The following is a 12,859-nucleotide window of genomic DNA, read 5'->3' as shown; positions in this document are numbered from 1 at the left end:
CTGTGTCTCTGGCTCCAGCTCCCTTGCGTGCAGGGACACCCGGGAATGAGACATGGAGAGCTGCACAAGTAAGGGTTTAGGACCTGACTTGACTGAGGTGTTTAGGTGTCTTCCCTCTCTCACTGCATGAGGCATGTCAGAAGTTTCTTCAGCTGCTGCTGGGAAACAAATCCCCCTCTCCTATTTTTAGCTTGTTTGAATCTTTGACTGGGATCAGAAAGATCCAGGTCAAAATCACTGGGGTGACACAGTAGCATGACACCCTGACAGGCGATGTATTTCTGCAATGCAAAGAAGCTTGAGCCAGAAATACTTTCATGGCAACTACGTTCTTACATGAGCCACCCTAAAAGGAAAGTAAAATGCGGGCAGCTTCTCTTTCCTTCTCGCTATCACAATGAACATGTCTCACTGGAGACAAGAGACTCCTAATATATGCACAGCATGTATTTCCTTATTTATGTCTAATAATAATAATAATAAAGTATTTAAAACAAATGCTCAAAGCAATTTTGCTTTGGAGAGATTCAAAGCAGCAGCCCTTTGCAAGGAAAATTACCGAATCCTTAGTATTAGAGTATTAGAAACTCACTGCTGCACACCAGCACCTGTGTGTTTTTTTTCTTTGGTATCCAACTTCCTTCCCTGTCTCTGAAGGAGACTTCTGGTTGCTCGAGTAGGTCTCAAGATACCAATAATGCAAAGCAGCACCTGCTTTTTAAAAGCTCAAACAGCCAAAATACCTTGGAAAAAGGATGACTAGGATAGATGATAGTAAGTACGTACCACATTGCCTGTACAGACACGGGCTTGAATATGTGAACCCTGTTATCTGTCGATACGCTGAACCCTCTGGAGAGAGGAAAAAAGGCACAGTAAATATGTGTCCCCAAAGCAACTTCTCAGTTAATAACTGTTTGTAGCACGTTAGAACAGCAAAGGAGCAGCCCTACGCACACACTGCCGAGTTCAGCTAGTGAGCAGATCAAAATAGCATGCTAAAAGCTCCAAGATAACTTTTTAAAGCGGCTGCTTTTTGGGAATGAAACTAAAACAGTGGAACAGTACTGGGCTGTGCTGTTTACCTTGGCAACACAAATTCAGTGCCACAGCTGGGAGCAACAGAGTCCAGCTAAAGTGATCCTGGGGCAGCTACCAAGGAAAGAAAAGTCATTCCACGCACTGCACTGGACAGCCTTTGTAACTGGCACAAACAGGAGTCTGCAAGTCAGGTGTCTATTTGGCAGAGAAACACCATTCTTATTTCATGTTCAGCCGAACGCTGCCTGCTGCAAGCATGATGCAGGAACACATAATGAGATCCCTTTAAGGAGCTTTCACTGCACACCCACTCACCAGTAAAAGCTCCTTTACTCCAGCTTAAACACACACACAAGCCACTGTCTCAGTGCGTATTTATTCACAGATAAGTCAATTATTGGTGTTCCCTGCCACAACCACTCTGATTTAGGGCCTTTGAGCCTACTAACTCGATACAGGTCAACAGCAGGAGGTCTGCTGGACCTGTTAGGGCTCTGCAATCATTTGAATCCTTCTCCAGATACCGTGCTGTAAGCCAACACATGGAGACCCTCTGTTACTGACCTAGAACATACAAAAGACACTCACCCATCCCCATCCAGGTGGATCAAGGTGTCGCTCCACAGCGGCAGCACCAGGCCCATTGTACAAGTACTACTGTAGTAAGAAAAAGAAAGTCAGCCATCTACTACAGCACCATGCTATTACTCTAATTTCACAGCTATGGTTGCAGATATTTGCACTTAGAAAAAAAATGAAAAATCTCAACGTTGCTTCAGGGACAGTCAATGTTGTTCTACAGGTGTCCAGCAAGGATCATTAACCAGACACAGGGTACGGCAGTATTCCTTGAAGTGAGCTTAAAGGGTTAACACACACCCAGGAGAAGAGCAAACAGGATTCAGAAGCAGCAAGCTTTGTGCTGAAGGTCAGAGGGGGCTCACAGTCTTCAGCGAGCTCAAGGCTTTCTTTACAGATTAGTCCCTCTCAGGCTCAAGTGGTTTGGTTCTAGCTCTGATTTTGCAATCCAGAGCTTTGTTTTCTTGTTTGTCCCTCAGCCACAGCTGCTGGGAACTGGGATCAGTCTAGTGTAACAGCAGGGTGACTGGCAGCATGGTAGGTTAGCAATGACAGTCTGTCACCCGTTGTTGACTCCTGCTCCTTCTCCCTCCCACACCTCAAGGATGAGCACAACAACCAGCTGGGACAGACACCTTTTGGCAAACCCAACTCCTCTCTCAGCTGCTTCAACCTCTGTGCCCTCACAGTCACCTGCTTTCTGTAAGGCTGAGCAAAAAGCCAAGTTAAAAGCACAAGTCCAGTGATGTAAAAAAAGGCAAGGGCAGGGGAACCCCAACACAACCTGCACCAAGTTGTCAAATGAAAAATCTGAATCACATAAAGCTGTAAAACTGGTCCATAATCAAAGCAGCATCTTGAACTCTAAGAATTGGATTCAACCACCTCCTGTTCTTCTGCTTTGCACTAACTGCTCTCAAATTGCCACAAGTCCTAACACCCCCCGTCAGTCCCTGAAGCTCAGAGAGGTGGGGGAAGAGGGCGAGACTGGAGGCTTTGGAGGGTCAGCAGACATGAAGCCCTGTAAATGCACGCACCTCGGAGCGACTGGTGCCCAGCACAAGGAGACATTGTGGCACGCAGCTATTTCTGTTGACAACATGAGATGAGCTCATGGAAAGATACGTTTTTAAAAGGCTTCCCAAGGTGGCCGGGGTATTTTTAGTGATACTGTTCAGCGAGCGCTTATCAGAGACCATAGCAACAAGTCTACATTGAGTTATAAATACCAAGTGGGCTAGGGGAGGGTGTATCAGACTGACCATCCAGAACCTAAGTAACTCTAGCAGAAAGCTAAAATGACCCTGCTATGTTATTAGAGACTGAATACCAGTGAGCTCTCAGTTATCAAAGGTGGCTGTGCTGGTGTATCACAGCCAATACCAAGCTCACAACAACCTGTGCAAGGACAAGTTATTCTTACCCTACCACAAGAGCATCTCTGAGCTGCAGCTGTGCACACGTGCGCAGGAAGGGAGCCAGCGGCAGCATCAAGCTGGTCCCCCTTTTTAGCAGGCATCACTTGAGCTGAGCATCCAAATCAAGCCACTTGAAATTCAGCATGGTGGCTGTTGTGATCAGCAGGCTGCTTGGAAGGCCATTTCTTAGCCAAACAGTTCAAAAAGATTTTCTAGTGACCCTGTTAACTACCTGAAAGTAATTTCTACTGACTAGGATCAGAAGCAAGAGTCATTCCTGTAGCAGTTGTGCTAGAACTAAGCAGGTGTATGAAAACTTCCCAAATGGTTTGAACATCCAGGTTTTTCTTTCCCTGCATAGGTCAAGATTTACTTACAACTCTTCAAAAGAGCCATGTGCCTCCATGCCCTCTCTGTGAAGCTGCTGATGGTCCTGCCTCCAGTAACTTCAGCAGCAAAAGCTGCTTCCCAGTCACATTCTGCAGGTTTTTGGAGAGGTCAGCAGCAATTTAAATGAATGAAGCAAAAGCACTACACTCTGATGACATACTGATGTCTGGGGAGAGTACATGTGGTGTAAGATCTGCCATCAGCAACCCTGACATTCTCATCAGGCCCTCTGGGCCATGGGCTGCCTGACAGTCACCTTCTTATTAGCTGCTCTCCTGAACCCTCATGTCCAGCTTCTCTAATGGCAGCTTTTTCTTTTTTTGCACACAAGTTGTCCCCATCTCTGGCATACAGACACAAGGCTTAGGGACCTCACCATCAGAGACACTTAAGGGCACTTGATGTCCTCACACAAGCCTTAGGCTGGGAGCTGTGCTGTTGCCTTCCATTTTCCACCTCCGTTCAAGAAATAAAAGGGGAGTTCCAGGTGTCAAAAAAGGTGTTAGGCTGGAAAATCTGAAGCAGTCTATCCCCAGAAAGCATGAACAGCAGAAAGTGGTTTCTACACTTTACTCAACACATGGCTGAAGACAAGGACTTGCCCCACCTGGATGCTGCGAGTACCTGTCATTGGAAGAGAAATCCATCCCCAGGACAATGCTCTCTTCGGTGTCTTGTCTGCCGTTGGTGGACACTACTACCATGTATCTAGTGCGGTTCTGGTAGGTACTTTCCAGTCTTACAGCCTAAAGAAAGGAAGGGGAGAGATCAGCAGTGCAGCCAGCAAAACACACGCTGTTACCTTGACAAGCCACCTTTTCATGCTGAGTGACAGGCGCAGAAGCAGTGACGCAGTGTGCACTAGTACGATGGCCCGTCCTTCTCAGCTGGGTCACCAGCAGAAGAGGAAGAAGAGACTTACTCTCTCAAAGAGTGCTTGCCTCAACAGCTGGGATGTTCCTGGTGCCTCCTGCACACCTTGCTGCAGGCCTGCTCTGTCCCACCAAGGCTGTGTTTAACCAGCAGCTGACAAGGCTGGCTGTCACAGTCCTCCGACTGGTCCCAGTCTAGTTAGCTTCACGCAGCATTACACGAGAGATAGCTGGGTGCTGAAGTGGTCTCTACCTCACAGAGGACTTTATCCAAAGAGCTAGAACTTTCCTTGTGTGCTGCAACAGCTCCAACAAGACTCTTTCTACCACCTTCCCAGACAGCTGGACAATCAGGATTTAAATTATATGAGGTTTCCTGCTGGTAATTTGAATTTTTCCAGCAACTTGCCCAGTGCAGAAGCAACCCTACTGCCTTACAGCTGGCAGGAAAAGGTTTCTCTATTATTAAGGAGTCCCCATGGTTGGATTCAGATTGCTAAGAAGAGGAAAAAGTTGTGCATTGTTACTCCTACCACAACATGCACTCCAGTGCCAAAAAGAGAAACCCAGCAGGACTGGAGGAAGCCTGAATTTCACCCCAACTCCCCCAAATCAAATACTACTGCTGGCATTCAGAAAGCAGCTGTGCAACTAAGTTGTGGGCATCAAACCAACACTGAAGCTCCTGAAAGGCTACACAGAAATGTAATGCTCCTTCAGAAGCCACAAGGAAGCGAGAACTGAAGTGACTCCAGCAAGTTTTCTTACAGAAAGACCACTGGTTAGTGAGGAGCCCAGGGAAGAGAGCTCAGCGTTTTAGGTTTTGCCTCTAAACATCTGCAGTAGGCAGTCTTCACTTGCAAGGCTTTTTGGACTCTGTTCCAAGGCATTTGCAGTTATTTTAGTTGCAGGATCTCAACTAGAGAACATCTGACATCCCTAGAAAGGAAGTGTCTTAACCATGCATACTGAATCGTAACTTTGGGCAGCCTAATCCAACCCCAAGACGCTGTCTGGCTTCAGTGTTTACTTTATTGTTAAACTGCTTCTTGAACTTTGAGCAGGGCCTACAGAGAGGAAACACAGGCAAGAAGGAGCCATCACAGCCCAACCTTGCCCTGTGCTGTGGACAATCCTGCTGCAACACAACCCAGTTGTTTAAACTCCTCGTGACCCGACGGTTAAAGATCAAAGTGGTGTTAGACATTCTTTGCAAACTGATCCTGAACTCCTCAAACACCAGCAGCCCTCTTGAGCCACTGCTTGTGTAGACACTTCCTGGTGGCCCACAGGAGTTTATGGCTCAGAAAGCCAGTTTAAACAGTTACCTTATCCTTAAAAAAAAGCTCCTGTGCTTCACAGGAGTGCTCTACCGCGGGAGACTACGCTGAGAGCGGCAGGAAAAGCTTCCCAGTGGTGTTGCAGGGAGCAGCAGCTCTAGTGATGGGGGCGGAACAGCAAGTGCAGGCAGGAGACAGTGTTGACCATGTCTTCTAGACTTGTCCAATGGGACTGAAGACTAACAGAAACTACCCAAATGCTGAGGCCAGCAGATAGACGTGCTCTGTACAGCGAGAGGTTGTGCCCCATCCCATCTCTTTAGGATAAGTCATGCTAAAACCAGCCTTAGTTTCCTTCTTGCTCCTTGAGTCACTGGGATTCCTTGGGAAACACGGAGAACCAAAGTGGTCAGGCCTTCAAGATGTGAATTCTGCCAAAGACGGCTGTTTCTACAACTAACCACTTGTAGCAAAACAGAAAGGGTGCTCTTCAACCTAGAAGAGCAAGCAATCACCAAGGTCTTGGTGGTTAAAGTCATTATCTACATTTGGAACCAAACTTCAAACAGAAACAAAGACTTGCCTAAAATGGGAGCAAGCAGACAACAGCTGCTGTGTCCAGGGCATCCACACATGAGCTCTGTTCTGCTTCTCTTGAGGACAGTCCAGCAGCAAGAGGATTAACATAATCTAACTTACTTTGCTAAACCAATTTGGCTAGCAGTAACGGGAAGTGTGGTCTTAACACAAGACCCTTTAGAACGTGGCTAGACAAACCACAGCCAAAGGTCACACAGCTTCAAGTCACTGCGGTGGGATTTTTGGAGGACCAATTAAGAGAAACAGGGCATAGCTTATTGCGGCTCTCTAGATCTAACACACCCTTACCACAAAGCAAAGAACCATGATTGGAGCAGATGATGTGTTTTGCTAAATTTACTAGAATAATAAAACAGGAAACTTGACATTCTAAACCAGCCAACCTCAAAAGTTACTATGAGTACTCCAACATGCCCATCAAATCACAAATTGGTCTCTAAACTTTTCATTAAGCTCTAGTTCATATGTTCACCCAACAGTAGGAGCATACCAAGTGGTCTGACACTTTTTAAAAGAAGATATTTGAAATCCCACTCAATCTAGGGAGGATGGCCTAGCTTCAGGGACTATGATGAGATGGAAGATTCTTTTTCAACAGCTCATCTAGCTTTCTCCTCCATTTGAGGAGGTTATTTATAGTCTGTTCATGAACAAGAAGTTTTCCTTAGTCCTTTGAGGGCCAGCAACATTTTTCTTAGTTCTAGGCTCACCTAAACACAAGCCAACTTTATCTTCTGCTGCATTCTTATTTCATTGGAAGTGTGATGTGGTATTTTATCAGCCCTTATGAACCGCACATTCCAAGAGGTAAGTTCATGCTGACCTTTCATCTTTTTTATGCTACATGACAGCAGGTGTTTCATACAAGAACACATTTCTCATTGAAATATCTGATTTGAAGACTAAAAAAGTACTCAACTTTCTGAAATCTTTTATTAACGAAGAAGTGTAAGAGAACAAGTCCCCGCTCTGTTGAGTTACAGGACTATGTTCAATCAGTTTGTACCCTTTAAACTCATTTTTCTCTCCTTCCTACTGATCTTACACTGGTACCATTGCTCCAATCCTGCTCCCATGGAAGGTTACGAAACTCTGCCAATAGCTCCAACAGAAAAAAAGAGTTGTTCCAAATTTTAAGTGTAAATATATAGAGGATTAGATTTCTTTGCTGCCCTCTGAGCTGTGAAGTCTGCCCTCTGAATGACAGCAGCCAACACAAGAAGAGAATGCATTTCTCTCCATACTGTTTATATTTCAAATCTCATTTGTATCTACTATTTTATGAGAGAGTCCATTGCAGCTCAGCGCACCCTTCGTTCGTCAAGAATCAATTAAATTCAAGTAGACTATCGAACTTAACCTCACGCAAGATTTCAGCATTCCAAATGCAGCTCTGAACAAAAGGGTTTATGTCTCAGCCCACAAAGTCCTTATTCAGCTGTTAAGGCTAATTTGTCCCAAATCACACAATGTAGCCAGTGATATTGCTGAACAATGACTTGTTCAATAGCTTCCAATGTTCTAACCCTGCCTCAGATTTTGAAAAGCATGGAGAACCCCCATCCCCACCACTTTCACTGCGATTTTAGTGACAGTAAGGTGTGCCTGATGAAGTTTGGGAGTAGGTCCTTTAGTTTGCTTATGGCAAATTATTTTCAGCGATCTTTTTTTAAAGTTAAAGCATTCCATAGTAACCTTGGCTGTTTCCCAGCTATACTCGTACGATGAGCACAGCTCAGGAGGATTCAGCAAACCAGAGGTGCCAGAATAACACTTCTGATGCTGGCAGTCCTACTTAGGGCATACGTTGCTAAGAAGCACCAAGACAACACAGGAAAGAAACTTCAGGCTACTGAGTGATGAGAGATATAGATACACTTGTCATGCCTGACCTTGCAGAGCACTTCAGTATGTCCTAGACAAATTCCTCACTGCTCTTCTTTGGCTTCTGGAGGTCTTTAGGACAGCATATCAATGCCATAAACAGCAATGCCTCATTTTTACTACCTCATTATAGGAGGTAACAATCCCAACAAGCAGAAAGACAAGGTTGAATATAGGTGCCTACCTACATGGGGATCCCACATGCTCCTTCCTGATGAACCACGGCCTTTTGGGATGCAACAAGTTAGGAGAGCAGAGCGAGGAACACAAATGAACTAACGTGGAAGGGCAGGTGTTCACACTGGTCAGATATAAGTCATCTACTCTTGATTTAAACAGGACACCAAGCTAATCTACCCAGCCTCTCTGGCAATTGTTATAGTTCTTTTCCGAAAGCGTGAGTAGTCAGTACCTGGTTCAGTCTTCTAGCCAGTTTGTCTCACTGAACAACCAAATAAGCAGGCCTTTCATAATCAACTGTTTTTCTGTCTTTGTGGTTCAAAGAAGACTTCCCAAACCCACTGATGAAACCACTCCAACATACACGCACCACTGCTTTCATGAGTTACACAGGTGTATTTGTCAAGTGGAACTTAACCTTTCTATTCATTAACAGCAGATAAGCATAAAGCCAACCTACCAGTCTGATGTTGTCTTCTGGGCGGAGCAGTATGAACATGGCCTGCAGGTGTTGCTGGAGATCCCCTGCAGGAAAGAGGGAAAGGTGAATGCACAAAAATAGCTTTAAATCACATGCAAGTTCCTGGCTGTGCAGCCAAAGAAAATGTCCACCAAGAAACCTGACACGTCACCGTGAGCGTTGTCACTTCCACCCACTCAGACATGACAAAACTCCATCTCTTAGTCAGCTGCTCTTTGCTCCATGTGCTCCCGTGTTCCCATCTCACCATGCTCTCTCCTGCTAAGTCCTGTTATCTTTTCAACAGAAATAAAAAGCATTTTGGTACTCTTTGTTCTTTTAAAAGAGAAGGCAAACTAGGTAGAAATGGACCCCACCCCATGGTTCAACATCTCATTCTACCACGTGCTTCAAATCAGGAATCTGTAAATTTTTTTACACCAACTTATCACTTAGTGCAGAACTACTACTGAGACAAAAGTAACCCCTTTGAAGCGAGATTCAGTCCCACCTTAGAGCAGCACATGCCCACATATGTGTATGTGCCAACCCCACCCAAAAGCAGCTAAGAATTGTCACCTGAAAAATCAAGCAACAACCTTAATTTTTCCTAGAAAATGCTGGCCACGCTTTTACTGGTGAGGCTGAGGAAGACTGAAAGACAAACAATTAAAAATCAGTCACACAGCAACTTTGAAGTCTTCTTAGAAAGAGCTGAGTGTCCCAGGTTCCTAAAGCAGCAAGCATGTGAAAGACCAGTGAGATGCCTTCCTGTTGATACTGCCACACTGACCTCTCAGCGTTCCTACCTGGCCCACAGAGAGCCAAGAGCTTCTCCACTAAGCGCATTACCTCCAGAGAGTCAGTAAGCAGTAGTACCTCCAGCAATGGGCTCTTTTTTCAATCATTACCTGGCAAATTAATCTGCATTCCCAGAAAGGAGAGTGCAAGGCTGCCAGGTGGGTGGCACAGAACAGCAAGAAGAGGAGCCTTTACCCTTCCACCCTCTCCCGCTCCCCCACAGATGGGAAGATGAGTTTAGGTAACACTGCAGGGGAGAGCACGAATGCTGGAGTAAATATTCAGCACGAGTAGCTACGAGAGCATTTCCTAGGAAGGCTGACTCACCTTCCTGACCTCCCTTTCCAATTCACTGGAGGTGCAAAGACTCCATGCTACCTCACAGACTTTTGGAAATAAGGAAACCTTGGGCACGGAGCAGCATTCAGAAGTGCCACCTAAGGGAAGGGGAAGAAAGGAAACGCTGCCCAGCGAGAGCATGGCACCCAGTTTCCAAATGATTTTTACAGCTGGAGGACCAGCAGGGCTGAAGGGCTGCTGCAGCCTCTCCTGATGGCACAGAGGCAAGCTGGTGTGGAGGGGGCTACGCAGGACACGGCATTCCCTGTTCTCCCCTTCCTTCCTCCTTGAAACACACTGCAGTATATGGAGAATGAGTCAGTGCCCTGGGACTGCATTTTTAACTGGTGGTGGGAAAAACTGAGGCACTCTGCAGTGCTAGGGAAGTCACATACAAAGTACCAGAAGTGACAAGCACCTGAAGCTACTTCCTGCCCAAGGGCCCTGTACCCAGTGCTGCAGTGGCTGGCACGTGCCTCCCTAAACAGCAATTATTGAGGGAGATGGGCAACATAGGAAAGGCCAGCTCATCCACTGGATACTTGTCCTCCCAGGGGGACAGCGGGCAACAGGATTTCCTGATGTCAACGCCAGTGCAGTGTCTTGGCAATGCTGCTCAGTTCCAGCAAGTTTCAGCTGCCAGCGCGGTGGGAACCAGTGAGACTGGACTCAACAGGAAAAGGTCCCTCTGGTTCAGGTGGCACTTCCTGCCTGTTGCCTGGAAGAGCCCAGCAAATATTTGACTCAGGAGGCATTCACATGTCAGAGGCAAGCTTGAAATGAAAGATGCTTCACCTCAGTTTCTCCCTGCACACAGTGGAACAGTTCCCAACTATTGACACCAGTAATTCAACATCAAGAACCAGTTTAAGAGCTGAAGTTTCCAGAGTTTAAAATAACCACTACCAGGACTACTGGATTATCTCAATACTTAAAAAAAGAGAGGAAGTTTCTAAGACAACCCTTTCTGTAAGGCTCAGTCAAGGAGCTCCACTATCCCTCATCCTCAGGAAGTTTATTGCACTCCTCCCTGTTCCCCAGCCTGCCTTGCCAGCCTTGAGAGCTCCAGGGCTAGAAAGTCAAGTAGTGCTTCCTTGGCCAGCTTTAATGGACTTGCAGCATTTTCAGCCCCAAACACACAAGGCATTTTGTAAGCTTCCTGGGTTAAGAAAAAGCAAAGGAAAGGTTTTAGCATGGCAGAATCAGCACAAAGATATGACATCCTATCCTGTGAAGAGCTGTTGGCTTCGCTGGCATTCATGGCATGACTGCTGCTTCCTATCACATTGTCCCACAATGGGCAGATGCTTTTGTTTCCTTCGAGCTGGCAGGCTAGGTGTAAAACATCAGCTAGAGTGGGATCTTAAAAGCGATTTACAGTATCCCAGAGATGGCAAAAATCCCAGGGAAGTTGCATCCTTTTCTGGCCTCCTTCAGTGATTTTGAAGGACAAAAGCAAGCCCACCACCCTAACAGACCACAGCCAGGTGGCACAGGACCGCCCAGTGAGAGAAGTGTGGGCAGCTGGTACCTTATCTAGTCCATCTGCCAACTAGTGATTTCCACTGCTGAAGATCGTATGATTAAAGAAATGGGTGTGAGCATTAATTATTTCCTGTTACGCATTTACTCTTCTAGCTGGATTCTAGCACCTCTGATGAATTAGAGAAGGAGGTTGGGAAGGTTAATCAACCTTCCTAGGAAATGCTCCTGTAGCCACTTGAAACACTATTGCATCCATAGGCAGCAATTTCATACTGGGAAGTTATGTCCACTCCCCACCCCCCTTATAATTTTGCATGCCAGAGATAAGTCACAACACACACATGGGAATGGAAGTTGAGCACAGATTATCAGAGCCCAAGAAAGGAGATAGTTTTCTTTGCTATACGCTCTGCCAGCTCACTGCCAATGACCAGTTCACCTCTCAGAGCCACACTCTCTACATCACTGTTTTAATTTTGGTGGCACATTCTGCTCAGGAAGGTGACACATTGATCCCTTGGTGCCTTGGTCTGCTGGCATATACTGAACATCAGAAAAGTTCATAGAAAATAAAGATAGTGCACATTCATACAAAGGTCTATTTTCAGTGAAATCTCCAAGCACCATAAAATACTGAACCATTCACATCACTTGGCAAGCAGGGAAACTGAGGAAAGGACACATATTGGTGTCTCATTAAATCTCACCCCATAAGCTGAAGAGACAGGAATAAAAAGAGTCTCCTAAGAACAAAAATCCCATCCCTTAGGCAATCCAGCCTCTTAAAATACAAAAGATCTTGCTGTAAGCAATTACAACACATCAGATTTGCTTTCTTGGCAACCTGGCTTCTAAAAACTCTGGGCTGATTAGGCAGGCAACTTGGCAATTTCCCGCCAAGGTCTCCAGACCTCACCTAAATCAGCTGTAGGCAAGGAGATGAGGCAGTAAGAGACTCAAAGCTGTTTGCTCTGCCTCGCACAGGTTCACAAGGAAACCCATCCAGTGGGTCTCCTCTGCAAGGCAAAGCCAAGACAGCAACTGACCTGGGCTTCAATTACACAGAGGACTTTGGAGAGATTAAAACCCCAGACGGGCCAAGATAAGCTCTTAAAAGCCTGCTGACTCTACTTTCATGCTGAAGACCATTTCATTTCTTGACCAGAAAGGCCAGCTTTAAATTAAGTTTCAGAACAATTTATTTTCTTTTGATAACTAGTAGTTAATGCATCTCATTCAAAGCAATTTGGGTACTGCTTGTACTACGTCTGGGGGGAAGTATGGAATTAATTACCTTTTGACTTACACTTTTTCTATAAAGATGTCTGGAAAGAGATTATGAGGTGGACCAGTCATCAGGTAGGTACCTCTGCCAGATGCAGAGCCAAATCAAAGTCTGATAGTATCAAAATACAGAGAAATATACACCTAGAACCAAACCAAATCAGCTTTTGGCGGTCACTTTTTGGCAAAGAAAGTTGACTCCAGCCTCTCTCCTCTCTGTTCCTGTCCCTGTCCCATATGCAAAAG

The 12,859-nt window shown here is 45.7% G+C and overlaps 1 protein-coding gene across 1 annotated transcript in view; it reads right to left on the bottom strand.

The window, feature by feature from the left end:
* Window positions 1-12,859, bottom strand: part of LOC104527578 (protein phosphatase Slingshot homolog 2) — a gene marked incomplete at its 5' end in the record, with an annotated part of 31,647 nt that overhangs the window by 17,952 nt on the left and 836 nt on the right. The window contains 4 exon segments of the mRNA XM_029085804.1: window positions 787-852; window positions 1,630-1,698; window positions 4,053-4,174; window positions 8,705-8,769. Coding sequence (XP_028941637.1) covers window positions 787-852; window positions 1,630-1,698; window positions 4,053-4,174; window positions 8,705-8,769 — 322 coding nt within the window.

This window comes from Antrostomus carolinensis, unplaced genomic scaffold, assembly GCF_000700745.2.
Source record: "Antrostomus carolinensis isolate BGI_N321 unplaced genomic scaffold, ASM70074v2 scaffold25107, whole genome shotgun sequence".
In the NCBI taxonomy this organism is placed as follows: Eukaryota; Metazoa; Chordata; class Aves; order Caprimulgiformes; family Caprimulgidae; genus Antrostomus; species Antrostomus carolinensis.
The sequence above is the reverse complement of the archived record's forward strand: the minus strand, read 5'-3'. Positions and strand labels throughout refer to the sequence as shown.